General features: G+C 43.4%; 1 protein-coding gene across 6 annotated transcripts in view; it reads left to right on the top strand.

The window, feature by feature from the left end:
• The window catches only part of SLC23A2 (solute carrier family 23 member 2), a 122,224-nt gene that overhangs the window by 89,454 nt on the left and 17,429 nt on the right, over positions 1-15,341 (top strand). For all 6 annotated transcript variants that reach the window (XM_019644622.1, XM_019644623.1, XM_019644621.1 and 3 more), the window contains 6 exons: positions 1,496-1,584; positions 2,569-2,639; positions 3,597-3,778; positions 9,249-9,369; positions 9,887-10,043; positions 14,247-14,394. In XM_019644622.1, the coding sequence (XP_019500167.1) occupies positions 1,496-1,584; positions 2,569-2,639; positions 3,597-3,778; positions 9,249-9,369; positions 9,887-10,043; positions 14,247-14,394 (768 nt within the window). The remainder of the gene's footprint in view (positions 1-1,495; positions 1,585-2,568; positions 2,640-3,596; positions 3,779-9,248; positions 9,370-9,886; positions 10,044-14,246; positions 14,395-15,341) is intronic.

Genomic DNA, 15,341 nt, shown 5'->3' with positions numbered 1-15,341 from the left:
GCTTGACATCTGAAACAACAGTAAAACAGATGTTCTGTGGACCATTTGAGATGGCATCCGTGCCTAACTAAATGCTGAGCTCCCTTTACCCTTTCCGTACATACCTGAAAAATTGTGCTGGAGGAATTTGTGTCAAAATCAAACAGTGTTTTCCCCTTTGATGTACATTCCCACGTCAGGTGACCTTCACTTCCACTTTGACAGCACTATGCCTTAGGCTCCTCCGACAGATAATTAATTATAAATGGATGGTTAGCAGAGGGCACGCCCATGTGAATGGCCGCCCGCAGTGCATCTGGCTCTTAAAGCCATCGGCCTGCCCACTCTCAGTTGATGTCATTGCATGATAAAAATGGCCGGGAGAGCAAGAGGATCTTGACCCTCATCTGGCTCAGAATGGTGTATGCGACTCTGGACTTGTAAAGCGGCGGCTCACCCTCGCAGTCTAGCTCTCAGTCAGAGCAGGACATACTGTCAGGCAGCTCAGGCGAAGCAAGCTGGCTTCCCGTCCCGCTGGCCAGGACCCTGATACGAGACTGCTTGGTAGTATTTAAGAAGGATCTGGACGTCAGGGAGTTCCCAGCCTTGCAAGCAGGAGGCAGTTTTATATTTTACCCTGAAACTAATGTTAAAAATAGTGATCAAGTTCTCACATGATCCCATAAATCCACCTTAATACAACTGTAGCTGAAATGCTGTACATATCCAATAAAAAATGACAAAATCTTTTGAATTTAAGTAGCTTCATGTATTCATAAAGTTAGTATGAAGTATCTGTAATATAATTGAATGATGACATATGAGTATCTGTGAGTTTAGTTTGAGGATGCGGGCAGGAGATTTTATGGAGAGTCTGCAGGCTTCCTGGGTCCTTTAAAAATAAGGTTTAGAACACTTTTGAGTCTTTTTTATGATTAAGCAGAATATTGTATCTACTGTTGATTTGTAACTTACAGATTTCCTTTTCCTCAATAGATCTCGATCACTAATGTAATTTTAACGCTTATCCTCTATGATTTAGGGTAGTCTTTGACTTACAAAATGGAACAACATAGGAAGATAAAATTTTTTGTTGGATAACCGTTAAGAATTTGAAAGGGAGGAGGAGGTGGAGGGTGGTGAAATAGAAGACATACACCGATGTTTAATGAGGAGCTCACAGCTCTGTAGGAAAGAGAGATGCCCAAATGCCCCACCCCAAGGGGAAAGGTGGCGATGGCGGGGGCCGGTGTTGGGGTGCTGGTGCTCACTGCAGGGCTCCCCCAGGGCCCACCCTGGGGCTGTCTGGGGGAGAGCAGGAGGGGCGGATGGAGAAGCCAGTGGCCCTGGCCGCGTGGCAGAAGAGATCTTTGCAGACTGGGGTTCTTTCTTCCAGGTGTGCCTGCATTTACTCATGTGCTGTTTGTCTATGGAAAAGACTGTTAAGCTGTCAAATAGTGAACTACCTCGGTAGTTCCTGATGCCGTGATCATGGTTTTGGTCTCGTTTCTTTTAGGTTACCCCTGTTTCAGGCCAGTGCTTTTGCATTTCTGGCCCCTGCTCGAGCCATCCTGTCTTTAGATAAATGGAAATGTAACACCACAGGTAATTGCAGTTATTTCCACATATGTCATGGGGGTCCTTTAATGCAGGTGATAAAAGGGAGGTCCTTGGCAGCATTAAATCCTTTCTGGAATCAGGCACAGAAAACACAAACCAGCAAACAGCTTAGAACACTCCAATCTGTGGATCGTGTTTCTGTCTCTCTCTCTATCCACTCGTTCATCCCTAACCCCAGAGCAAGTAAGGACCAGATGGGACCTCATTTCTCTATGCTAATGAAATTGATAAGTATGGGAACAGAAGAGAAAAGTATTTGTGCTATTTTTCTGCCTCTTTCTTTCAGTGGATTTTATGAACCACCAGTAATCACTCTCTTTGCTGCATCAAGCATCCCTTCTCTGAAACATCTCTGCTTTTTAAGGATCTGGCTGCTTTGGTTTTCTGCAAATGACTTTCATCCCCCTCGTCCCCTTAGTGATTGCAAAGATCCTTAAACAACCCTGTAAGGTCAGGAAAAGATAAGATAGGGGACTTAAGAAAAACCAGACCCCGTTGTACTCTCAAACTTCCATTTAAGGCTCTAGGAGCAAAGTTTTTCCAGCCTTCACTTCCTTTCTTGCTCCTAGGAGTTACTTTGTGACCACTGATTTGATTTAGGAACTGGAGGAGGCCCTCTGCTTTATCTAGGTTTTTACAACCTCAGTCAGGCAGCCTTGCTATTGGGCATTTCAATGAGCTGCTTGCAAAGGTTGGTCTTTGTGTGAGGCTGGCACTAGCATTGTGCATCACCAGTTCAGTCAGCTTTTGACAAGCTGGGAGCTCTCAGTCGATGAATAAATTTGGTTAAATTAGCATTGGGGAATCCACCTTTCAGTATGGTAAGCCGTACTGTGGAATTTTAGGTATGGGTATTGATACATACTTAAAACAGGGAGGAAATTCTTCTTTAAAAGACTAAAATGAATGTGTCCTGTGAAACCTCAGTGTCACTCCAAGAAAAATTTTGTCTTTGTTTTTGTTTTCAAGATGTTTCAGTTGCCAACGGAACAACCGAACTGTTGCACACAGAGCACATCTGGTATCCTCGGATACGCGAGGTAAAAGATGATTGTCCTCTGCTTGTGGCTGCTTTGTGTTTCTGCTCAGCTTCAGTGTTGGTTGTGCCCAAGAAATTGCAGTTGCTTGTGCTAAGCCCTTCCTTTTTTTTCACCTATTGACATGTTTATTTCTGTTGTTAACCTAAATTTAGATGACATCACTATAAAATGAAGCAGGCAGAACTGCTTTGTGCAGCCAGACAGTATTGTCACCCTTCACTTCCCTCCTCCTTTCCTCTGGTGCCCCCCCAGACTTGCCCACTTACCCCCTCCAGCGTAACCAGCTGAAGGGCATGGCTCCCTTGAAAGGAGCTTCAGAGGCTTGTCAAGAGGCAGCAGAACTATTCATTCCCGTCTCAGCATTTGCCTGCATTTGTGGAAAGAATTACAGATATTGTCTAGTTACAGTGCACTTGAACAGGATAGGTCCTCAGTGGGAGGACTTCAGACACGAAGAATGGCCCACAATTTATCCAACGCTTTCAAAACCTATAAGATCATTCACCATTAGTTCAGAACCAGCACAGCCATTTTGCACAATAGAAACATTCCTTTCGAGTTTTTGTTAATAACACTATCTTTTAAATGTCCTGCAGTGGCTCACTTTTTAACTTTTTACTGCAGTGTTCCTTTGAAGCTGGTTTTGAATGTCACGTGTCTGAAGTAGGAATTATAAATTACGCCTGCCTCATTTATCAGTGGAAAAGGCAAGTTAGTTTTGTGTCCAGTGCCCAGTTCTATAATATTCTTACATCAGTCAGGTCATACCTAGGTTTAGTAGGTCCCAGTCACACCCATGGGTTTCTTTGGGAGTTTCTGGGCATTTTCCAGCCGTGTCGTACCTGTTATACAATAACTCGATGCCTTGTGGAATTATCAGTTGTCGTTGCAGGTGACTTTTGGAGTATGTGATATATAAGCAGCTTACTTGCGTGTTTGCGCCCTCTCTTGTTCCAGATCCAGGGGGCTATCATCATGTCCTCACTGATTGAAGTGGTCATCGGCCTCCTAGGCCTGCCTGGGGCTCTGCTGAAGTACATTGGGCCCCTGACCATTACGCCCACGGTGGCCCTCATTGGCCTCTCTGGTTTCCAGGCAGCGGGAGAGAGAGCGGGGAAGCACTGGGGCATCGCCATGCTGTAAGTATTCTGAAACCACTCAGTTGTGGACAGTAAAACACTCCCCCATTCCCACCATCGACGGACAGCCTCTTGGAACGTTTTGAATATTTACGTAGACTTAGGAGATAGGTTTTTGTTTTTTTTAAAGTAAGAGTAGTCTGCTAGTTTAAACTTGAGTTGCTTCATGCCAGGGAATTACTGAAGGGTGTTTTAGACCTGGAGATTGGAAAGTGACTTGGAGTCAAAGTATGCCAAGGACAGATCAGCAGTGATGTGTAGAGGAAGGGTTGTAAGGTTTCAAATTTTGGGAGTGGGTAAGATGGTGGTGTCATTAACTCTTGACCCCTGAGGCCATGCCAAGTCTCCTGCACATGAATTGAAATACTGAGAAGCCGAATCCTTTAGGTAAGACTCAAAAATACTTCCAGACTGGCAGGAGGATCTGTTGGCATCGAAGGAGACATGGCCCACAGGCCAAGCAGAGCTCTGTACACCTGTGGGAAGGCCAGAGTCCTGCTAGTCAGTACCGGTTCTTTGGCACAGAACTTCAAGCCCATTAAAGATGCCACTTCTCCTTTAAGGAATGACAGTAAAGACATCCAAGACTTTGATAATATTGTAAGATTGATAATTAGAGCCATGGACTCTTCTGTATACCACAAATAGAATGGATATTCTCTTGTGTGTCTGTAGAGCATATGGAAGAGTTGATCACATGATAGAGAAATGGTTCCAAGACTCTGAAATTTTCCCGACTAGTAAAAATTTTAAAACAAATTAAGTAATAACACAAGAGGATTTCCAGTTGTTTTTGTTTTGCTTTATGAAATGTTCTGTAATTATTCAATAACAGGCAGCACTTACTAAGTCTATGTATCAGTGCTTTATACAACACTTGTATTATTATAAATTAAGGATCTTTCATGAATAAGATTTTAATTAAAATGCCTCATTCTTAATGGTGAAAGACTTAAGTCAGGCCTGCCTGTTGAAATCAGAAATCAAGACAAACGTGTTTATTATCACCAGTATCATTTAAAGTTTTTTTGGATGTGCTAACCAAAGGGTAAGATAAGAAAATAAAATAATATGGATCAATATCAGAAAGATCGGGAAGGAGGGAATGGTGACTTGTCTTTATAAGAATTAAAATACATTCCAGAACTTAATAACAATAGAGTGTTACTGGGACAGGAATGACTTTTGTAGGGCAGAACAGGATGGATAGAAATAGACCCAAGAAAAAATTCATTTTAGTGTGTGATGCAGTCACATTTGAAATCAGTGGAAATGGAAGAATTATGTAGGAAAAATTAGATAATTATTTGGAAAAAAGATAGATTCATACTTTGTATCAAATTACATTTCAGTGAAATTAAGGATTAAATGTAGAAAATAAAACCATAAAAGTGCTAGAAGAAAACCTACATAAATATTTAATCATGATATAGGGGAGATCTTAAAGCAGACATTGAAAAGAGAAAGATCAATAAATTTTACTTCTGATGCATTTAAAACTTATATCAAAAGCCACTAAAATTAATTATAAGTGAACCTGGGGAAAATACAACAAATTCCACAAGAAAGGCCAATGTCCCCAATTCATAGTTTCACTAATTAATTTAAAGGAGGGAGGGTCCCAGTGAAGTAATGAATGAAGGCTATGATATGAGCAGCCATTTAACAACAAAAAAAAGGAAATACAAATAGCCAGTTAGTGTCTAAAAAGGATTACCCTCTCCAGTTATGAAAATGCATATTCACAGGGATTCTGTAAGCAGTAGCCTAGCGGTGGGGAATTAGTTTGTACAATATGGGTCCTAAGTCACTCCAGTAGAGGTGGCATTGAGAGGCAGATCCTCAGGGGGATGGTAAGTGTGGTGACATTTCTAACATTTCTGACACATCGTGTATAGGTCCTTGATGGGAACTGTGTTTTTCTTGAAAAAACTTAACTTTTCTTAGGGATAATTTCAAACCTATTCAAAAGTAGAGAGAAGAGCATAACACAAGCCCTCCTGCACCATCATCAAACACTCAAGAGAAGTCTCATTTTATCTCATTTTATCTATACCCCCAAATACATTTAAATTCCAGTCATTTGAAGTTTTAACAGTAGCTAAACAGGCAAATCTAAAGTAGTAGTCCATTCTTCCACCCCATCCCTCAAAAAATCTGCGCATGATTAACTAGTAAAAATTTAATATTTATCCTTCCATATTTTATATTGTTTATGCATAAATACAAATGTGTACATATGCAGCTTTACCGTTATATTATTTCATAATTTGTTTTTCATCCCAACAGTTTTTGGTGGGCTCACCTTTCCAAGACAGTTTCGATCTATTTTATTCTTTATAAAAACTGCATAATGTTAAATAGTATGAAATAGTCTAATTTATTAAACTATTCCCCAGTTGAGACGCAGGAATGTTGTATAAAATATTTGCTGTTGCAAACGATGCTGAACTACATAATTCATGTAAAAAAATGAGTGTTAAAATAACAACAAAGTTTTTTCATGTAAAAAAAATGTTAAGTAACGATAAAGTTTTTTAAATTGATGAAAAATTGGTAGAGATTTAAAAATACGATAAGACCCTATGTTACAGGGAGTAGCGAATGACTGTTCTTGGTCCCTGGATGATACTGTAAATTCACCCAGCCTTTCTGTATGTATTGGGTTGTCAGAAAAGTCATGATGCATTTTTGCAACGAAACACATAGAAAAAATACGTCATGACTTTTCCGACAACCCAATATTTGACAGCTTGTATTAGAAGCTTTTCAGTAAGGTATTTACTGTTTGCCAGATCTGCTCTAATCCTAGGAACTTGTCCTAAGGAGATACTGAGGCAAGTGCCAGGGAGGGGGGTGATCCGTCACAGTCGTTTGTGTTGCTCCCGTTGTCACACCATATGGGAATAGTTAAACAAGATGTGGTATGTCTATAAGATGGACTGCGAAGCAGTCACTAAGGTGCTGGTGCAGATCTCCATCTGTCAAGGTCATGGCATTAATAGGGCTTCAGCTGGTTGGGAAGCAGCATGTAAAGTATGACTCCACTTCGGGTCATGTTTGTGCTCCGAGGGCAATGATGATGTCAGGCAGCCCAGTCTCCCTCTCTGTCCCCAGGATGACCCATAAATATCCCGGGAATGGAAACCGTGAGGGATTGATAGACCAGAGTGCTGCATGGTTGTCACCCAGTGACAGGGTAATGAGTGATCTTTAGGATTTTGTCTTTCTTTTTGCTTATCTGCCTTTTATAATTTTCCTACATTTTAGTATGCATTTTTTGAATAGTATTTGAAAGGTCAACAAGCAAATGATACGTAAATGTGAGAAAGAGCCAGCTGTGGTGGGTGGAACCCTGACCTGTGGATCTTGGCCTCAGATACTTATCTCTTCTCTGCTCAGCCAAGGTGTGTGAACTTGGGCACGTTCCCCACCTTCTGCCTCTGCTGTGGGGTTGCCTGCCCTACCTGCCCCACAGGTGTGTTTGAGAATAAACATCAATTAGAAGTAGAGGGATTTTAGAGTGGAAAGAAGACAGAGCTGTCATCTGCCCGGTCCACTCCCTTCACTTGCGCTGCCAGATTTGAGCCTGAGATCTGGGTGCCCTTCCTTCAATTCTGTATGTGTTCCCCATCCTTTTTCTTTTTTTAATTTATTTTTATTGGGGGACAGTGGGTTTCTCCAGCACCCATCCACTTCAAGTCAAGTAGTTGTTTCCATCTAATTGTGGAGGGCACACCTCAGTGGCCCATGTGAGAATCGAACTGTCAACCTTGGTGTTATGAGCCCTCGCCCTACGCTCTAACCACCTGAGCTAACCAGTCGTACCTCCTTCATCCTTTTTAAAACGTGCTTTGAAAAGTGAACACCACAGTGCAGGTCTAATTGCCAGGCAGGGTGTCACCTAAAATAGTAATAATAGCAGACTTGGGGTGATTTTGGATCTCAGAGTGTTCACTTTGAAGTAAGTCCAGTAGCATTTTGTAAAACATGAAAATTTCATGTTGGTCTAAGTTTAAAATAAACCAATTTTAGCATCCCTCATTGCCATATAGTTTTTTTTGGTAAACTTCACTACCCCAGGAAAATTGGAATAACTTGAGCACTATGTATGTTTTCAACCTTCAATTGCGATGGGCCTGGTGACTGTGGTGGGGCAAAGACCCCCATCACCAGGCCAGCGAAGTGCCCAGTAGGTGGGAAGGTGGCAAAGCAGCCCAAGCCTGTTGTCCAGCGGGCTGCAGTCTGCACCTCATTAGATGTGTGACAGTGAAGCTGCACTTGACTGGCTGTCAATGGAGCTGATAATTCCATCTCGGTAATTGGGACTGTGCCCAGGAACAATTCAGCTTAGCTTTGACGGAGAACCCACGCTTCTGCCAGCTCTGCCTCGGGTTATAAGTGAAGGAGCAAGTCCCAGTGGGCGATGAAACGCATCATTGTACACCTTTATTGTTTCAGTGATGGGAAACCATCTCACACCTGCCACACTCGGGGCAGTGGACAGATGAGGATGTGTCGGGTCCTGCTGCAAGGAAGCCACCTGACATCGCTGCCTCCTGCAGCCCTCAGTGCAACTGGGTCAGGGGTGTGGGATTTAGGGTAAAGGGACTTCTGAGCCAGCCCAGGCATCCCAGCCCTTATGACCCGCGTGGCCAAGTAGTTCAGAACCCAGGTTCTAGAGCTAGACCCCTGGTCTACCTACCCTGCAAACTGTAGCTGCACGATCTTCAACAGCTGGCTGTGTCTCTCTAAAGTGGATGGTCATAGAAGCCACTGCAGACGGCTGAGATGATGGGTGGGAAGACCTTCCCATAATGTCTGACACACAGAAACCTCTCAGGAATATTACTGTTCATATCCAGTTCTACTGTGTATAGCTTCCTTCAATATTGAAGCTTTACTTTTTGCTTTTTAAAAGTAATTTATGCTCTTTATAAGTGAATCCGAAAATATAGAGAAGTTGAAAAAATTTGCATGTCATATTGCCACCTGAAGCCAATCTCTATTAGCATTTTGGATCCCATCCTTACTGTTTTCATATATGCATATGCGTGTGTACGTGATTGCTCGTGCGGTCGTTGCTTGTTTTTTGGTGAATTTGTAGTTGTAATTACACTACGCTCTATATAGTATCTGGTAGCCTGCCTTTTTCTCTTACATAGCATGAGCTTTTCCCATCAGTGTGTGTGTTCTTTGGGTTTTCTTATTCTATTAAGGAAAATTTAGCCAAAGCATTTACATGGTAATTTCATTTCTGTGTCAAGTAATGCTAAGAAAAGAGTTCTGATATCTTTCCAAAAATAGCATGCCTAAAAGATATGATTTCCTAAATAATTAGTTAAGAGGACTAGCAGCTTTCTAGGGAAATGAGTTGAACATGTTGTCATTTTGCCGTTAAAGATTTGAGTAATATTTTAAAACACAGATATCCAGCCTTTAACCTAGTTTATGTTCTTTCTCTCCTCAGGACAATTTTCCTAGTATTACTGTTTTCTCAATATGCCAGAAATGTTAAATTTCCTCTCCCGATTTACAAATCCAAGAAAGGATGGACTGCATATAAGTTACAGCTTTTCAAAATGTTCCCTGTGAGTAGTCACCTTGTTTTTCCTGACAGTATTACCTTTGGTTCATTATGTAAAATGTTTAAGTGAAAGGAGGGTTTTAAGCAGATGCTTCCGGGGGGGCCATGTCTGTGTGGTGATATCGGGGTACTGATGACCACCCAAATTGTCATGGACTTAAACGTGGTGGAAACTTCTGGTTTTGAAATCCTGTTAGCAGTGGGAAGAGGACAAGTGATTGTTCCTGGAACTGAGGGAGACCTGACTGCATGCTACCTCTGTAGGCACATTGTCCATTATTATTTTGCTAGCCAGACTTAGGGTTAAAGTAACTTGACCTGCATAGAACTGCTCTTTCTCAATGTGATTCCATTCAAGAAATAGGCTTTCAGCAGATCTGAAAGCAGATTGGGTTTTGTCCGCAAAGTACAGACGGTGGTGGGTTCTGGGGTATGATACTCAGACTATAGGAAGGTGCGTGTTTCGCCGACGGCCACCACCTTTGTGGGCCTGATGGAGCCTTTTCCTTTGACCGCTTCAGATCATCCTGGCCATCCTGGTGTCCTGGCTTCTCTGCTTCATCTTCACAGTGACGGACGTCTTCCCTCCTGACAGCACCAAGTATGGCTTCTACGCGCGAACGGATGCCAGGCAGGGTGTGCTCCTCGTAGCCCCATGGTTTAAGGTCCCGTACCCATGTAAGTATTCTGGTGGCCAGAGGGGCCAGGAGCTCACAAAGGGCCAACTTCCGGGAGTCGGAAGTTGGCAGAAGGCTCTGCAGAAGGAAAAGCCTTCTGTGTCCCAGAAGGTTTTGGTCATTAGAGGGTTTTACCACCATCCCACCCCCCCCACCCCCCCAAAAAAGGGAGGCCCTGTCTCTGGGGGGCCGTAATTAACACATGGAGACTAACCAGCTCCCTTCTCAGGTTAAGTAACTGGTTCTTTTGGTTTCATGAGGGTGAAATCCTGCACAAGGGATCTCTTGCCAGCTGTGAGGTCTGGTGGCTGGGATTTAAGGGCAGCTGCTTAGAAAGGCAAGTGTAGAGCTACGCAGGACCCAGGCCACCAAAATGAACAGACTTGAGTGGGAGGGGCTGGAGATTAGCAAGAAAACAGCTCAAGTATGATGAAATTTGTATTATCTTTTAACGGGCAGCTATAATCTTTTTAAAAATTTGGTCACAGCTGTCAGAGGTAAACTGATTCACAAATGTATGGAAGATGGATCTCGGTTATAATTTAAGTGTTGGATAACTCTTGGCAAGGTGGGCGGGGTGGGGGCATCCTCAACTGAGCTATCACTTGGATTCACGTGTACCACCTTCTAGACCCCTCCCCAAAAATGACTCGTGTGAATCCAGTGTTTATTAATGCTCGGTGGTTCTGTTGTGAAGACTCTGTTCCGACACTTGGGGTTTTAATTAACATTAAAGCCCAAGTTTAGTCAGGTTGTGCTAATTTATTCTGTTTAGCAGTCAAATCTTCACACTTTACAATGACAAGGAGAGAAAGCAGAAAAAGCCAAGAATATTAAGATTGAGTCAAAGACAAGTGTTCTAAGCATGCCAAATGATGGCGACATTGGCAGTTGTTCCTTCTGTTCTTGACACATTTACAAACACTTAAGAAAGTGTAGTCTTTCTAAAATCACATCGTCATCAGATCCTGTGGTCTAAGTATATCCTTATGTATATATCCTTTTAGAAAAATGCATTTTTCATAAATATACATATAATCTCAAATAAAAGGAGATTAAAAGTCAACTGGCAAGGCAGTCAGGAGGAGGCATGGGAGGACAGGTAGGGGGAAGCCCCCACAGCACATGCTGGGTGGTCTTCCGAGATGAGCACAAACAGGAACACAGGGCAGGCTGCCCAGGAGAAGCAGCTTTGCATGTGCTGAGACCAGTGCTGTTCGGTTTTGCATCATGACAACCCTTAACTGCCGCGAGCTGCTCTATTGCCTAAGCCACCCCAGAGAGCCAGAAAGATGTAGTCTTATTTACTCTCTGATGATTTGGCTGAATCTGGAGACCGGCTTTCAAATATGTGGTTCTCTGTCGTTAGCATGCTAAGAATTACCTGGAGTGGTTGTTAAAATACAGATTTGTGGCCCAAAATGTCAACAGTGCTGAGGTTGAGAAACCCTGCTGTAAAGTAACAATATAAATTAAAGGGTCTCATTATAAAGGAGAGATGAAATAACAGTCAAGATAGAAGGCTAGAAGCTAACAAGGTTTTTAATATAATATATATGTATTTATATAAGCTGAAGGAAAAGGATAAAAATTTAGAAGATTACAAATTTAAAATGTTGAAGTAAATGGAATAAAGATTTTATACATCAAAATTAAGGACTTTAGGGCCGGCCAAGTGGCGTGTTGGTTAAGAACTGGCTTGGGATGCCAGAGGGCCCTGGTTCGGATCCCACATATGAGGGCCAGTGACACTGCCCTCTACAGCTAAGATGCTGAACAACAGCTCGACCTGGATCTGGGCTGCCATGGGTCGGCGATGGTGTAGGCTGCAGTCCCCTGCTTCAGTGGTTTGCCATGGGCTACCGTGTGTAGCCAGCAGCCAGCGTGAGCGGCCAGCAGCTGCCGTGAGCAGCAGTCCAGAAGCCGGCGACTGATCTGCCTCACCCTGGAAGAGCGCAATGATGGTGCCAACTTGAGCCAGTGAAGCAACGTCCTCCACAACTAGACTGAAGAACAAAACGACAGCAACTTGTCTGTTCCCCTTCCCCCAATTCCCTAGCGCTGTTCCCATCCCCCAATTCCCCAATAAAAATCTTAAAAAAAAAAAAAATTAAGGACTTTAGGCGAAAGGGGAAAAAATAAAACAGTAAAAGTAAAGAAACTAAGAAAGTAAAACCCAGTTTCTTAAAAATAGCAAATGGCAAAATGAGAATACCTCCCCTAAATCAAGAAACTAAAATGAAGCCATAACATTATATCAGTAACAAGATAACAATATAAAAGATTATTTAGAAAATACAGAATGTTGCTTGATGAAGAAATCACCCGCATGAGGAAAATCTCTTCCAAATCCACCCAAGATGAGGCGTTAGCCAGCCTGTTGCTGGTGGGCACGGAGCATGCGGAGCTGTCGTCTATGGACATGCACCTTGACCCCTGACCACAGGCTGCCTCTGGGTCCTCTGTCTGCTCCCACGGGTGAAGTAGCCCCAAGTGGGAGCAGTTCTGCCCTCATACACACTCCAGGCATATTCTGCACATCTTAACTTCATGTGTCATCTTTTCTTCCCAAACCTGAGGTTGTTCCCCTTTACCTACGAGACAGAGACCAGGCCCCTCTAGGTGGCGGTTGAGCTCTTCTAAGCCTACCTGCCCCATCCCACATGCACCCCCTGCTGAATACCAGCCAGTTCCTATTCACCTGGTTCTGCCCATGTGCTAATGCTCAGGCTGCTACGTGCTCAGAACGCCTGCTCCACTTGTCTCCTGCTCTCCAGACCCTCCCTGGGCAGGGACTACCCTCTTCCTGACTTCTAACTTGCAGTCTTTGGTACCCAGTTTGGGTTACCTTCATTTGATGTCTTACCATTACACTTCCTAGATCTTTAAGTGTCTGTGCCCTAACTACGTTATTGGCCCCTGCACAGGAGACCATTTCATCTATCCATCTTTTTCCACTTTGCTTTATTCTTAGTGGCTGTGTTGTAGCCAGTGGTTCAAGGGAAGAAGGTCTAGGTACTTTATGAAAGAAGTGAAAGTTCCTCATGCTATTTTTATTAAATAAGATCTATGGCTCTCAAAGTCCAAAAAGAGATTTTTTTTTTCTCCAAAGATGTATCTAATGAAGAATTCAATAAATCCAGATACTCAAAATGAAGCTACCCCGGGAACTTCTCTTTGCTTTCTTTTTCTTTTTTTAAATTTTATTCTATTGGGGAATTGGGGGAGGGGAACAGCGTTGGGGAATCGGGAAATCAGGGAAGGGGAACAGACAAGTTGCTGTCCTTTTGTTCTTCAGTCTAGTTGTGGAGGATGTCGCTTCACTGGCCCATGTTGGTATTATTATCATTGCGCTCTTCCCGGGTGAGGCAGATCGGTTGCCAACCACTGGACGGCTGCTCACGGCGGCTCTTGGCAGCTCACGCTGGCTGCCAGCCACTCATGGTAGCTTACGGCAGCCCACTGCAGCAGGGGCTGCAGCCTATGCCGTCGCCAGTGACTCATGGCAGCCCAGCTCCATGGTTGAGCTGTTGTTCACCATCTTAGCTGTAGAGGGCAGTGTCACTGGCCCTCATGTGGGATCTGAACCGGGGCCCTGCTGCTCAGAGCTGGTGTCCCAAGCCAGCTCTTAACCAACACGCTACTCGGCCGGCCCTCCTTGCTTCCTTAAAGGAAACTGGCTTAAATTTTCCATAACATGGTTTACTAAAAAAAAAAAATGTGCTGATGTAACACTACGCCTTGTGCCATACTTTACTATTGGGATTTAAATTTAGCTGGTGACTTTTCACTGCTTTTTCATTTGATGCTACCCCCAGAGCTAGGGCACCATTAGTTTGTACCACACTTTGCATAGCAGGGTTAAGAATACTTCTCATACAAATTGCTGCCCCAACATGGCAGGCCGTATTAAGTTGTAATTTAAGTGACACTGGTTTTGAGGCACCCGCCTCTTCCTGCCAAACCATTTTTTTAAAATAAGGACAGAGAACAGACCAATCCTGGTATGGCCATCCGTCATCCAACTCAGGAGCTGTTCCCAGGCATCTAGTCCATTGGTGACTTAGGTTTAAAAATAGATTCTACGAGCTTTGAAGTCTGAGTGGATTTTATAGTCCTGACATTCTGAGTAAATTGATGTCCTGATAACTTTTGCCTGTCCCTCTGAGATAGTAAGGATTTCACATTTGTTTTCCTTACATAGTTCAGTGGGGACTGCCCACCATCTCCGCCGCTGGTGTCATTGGCATGCTCAGCGCAGTCGTTGCCAGTATTATCGAATCTATCGGGGACTACTACGCCTGCGCCAGGCTGTCCTGTGCCCCACCGCCTCCCATCCATGCAATAAACAGGTACATTCCTGAGAAAAGGCGTTCTTCATTGGGCCTGGGACCTCGTTACTCTTCTCTTAGGTTTGGATAATCTTGGAGAAGAAACCAAGAGTTCCAGCATGAAGGCAGCCAAGCATCAGGGCTCTTCACTAGCTGTTTGTCCTTAGACAAGTCATTGCCCTCATTCTGTCCGTTTTCCTGTTCTGTACACCAAGCAGAATCCTCACCCTTTCTTCCTCACCGGGACAGCCACATAAGACATTCTCTATGAGACCGTTCTAGACCTTAAATTCACCAAAACAAGTGCCAGACACTACCATTGTTTTTTTCTTGGTTTGGGGTCATGAATGTTTGTCCCCTATGATTCTTGTTTTCCCAGCTGTTCTGAGTGTAGATGCTGTGTCATTTATTTGCAATTACAACTTATTTGTAGAGAGAGAAAAGCAGGAATACATGAAGTCTGCAGAATCTAGAGGTTTATGAGTTGTGGGGTTGAGGTTCTCAGCAGACCTGGTCTTTAGCTTCTGGATGCCGGGAGTGAATTGGACCCTATGGAAGTTTCGGAGGAAACAGCCCACATCACCACGCCAGCCCCTCCCCCAGCCCTTTCCCAGGCAGCTGCTGTCCCTCCAAAAGGGATCGCATGTGATGAGATCCGATGGGCTGGTGTCTTAGCATCTCTCACATTGATTCTGTTAGGTATTACAGTGCTGGGTTTTATGACTTTCTCCAGTGGAGCTGTTGCATATGATTATATTACTTGTATATTGATTCTTTAAAAAAAAAATTTGTCAGCGTTTACAGAATTACAGAGCGTGTCCTTCCCAATGAAACTATATATATTAATGGTAAAGGAATCAAATCAGTGGACTGCCCAGGTTTGTCTTAGATCCCAACAAATGGCCCTGTTTTCTGGCTTAAGTCCTTTCATTGGGATACTGTTTAAACACCTGTGTCTAATGTGTGGC

Source organism: Hipposideros armiger, unplaced genomic scaffold (assembly GCF_001890085.2).
Source record: "Hipposideros armiger isolate ML-2016 unplaced genomic scaffold, ASM189008v1 scaffold_89, whole genome shotgun sequence".
Classification (NCBI taxonomy): Eukaryota; Metazoa; Chordata; class Mammalia; order Chiroptera; family Hipposideridae; genus Hipposideros; species Hipposideros armiger.
Note: the sequence above shows the minus strand (reverse complement) of the source record. Positions and strands in the feature narration are given on the sequence as shown.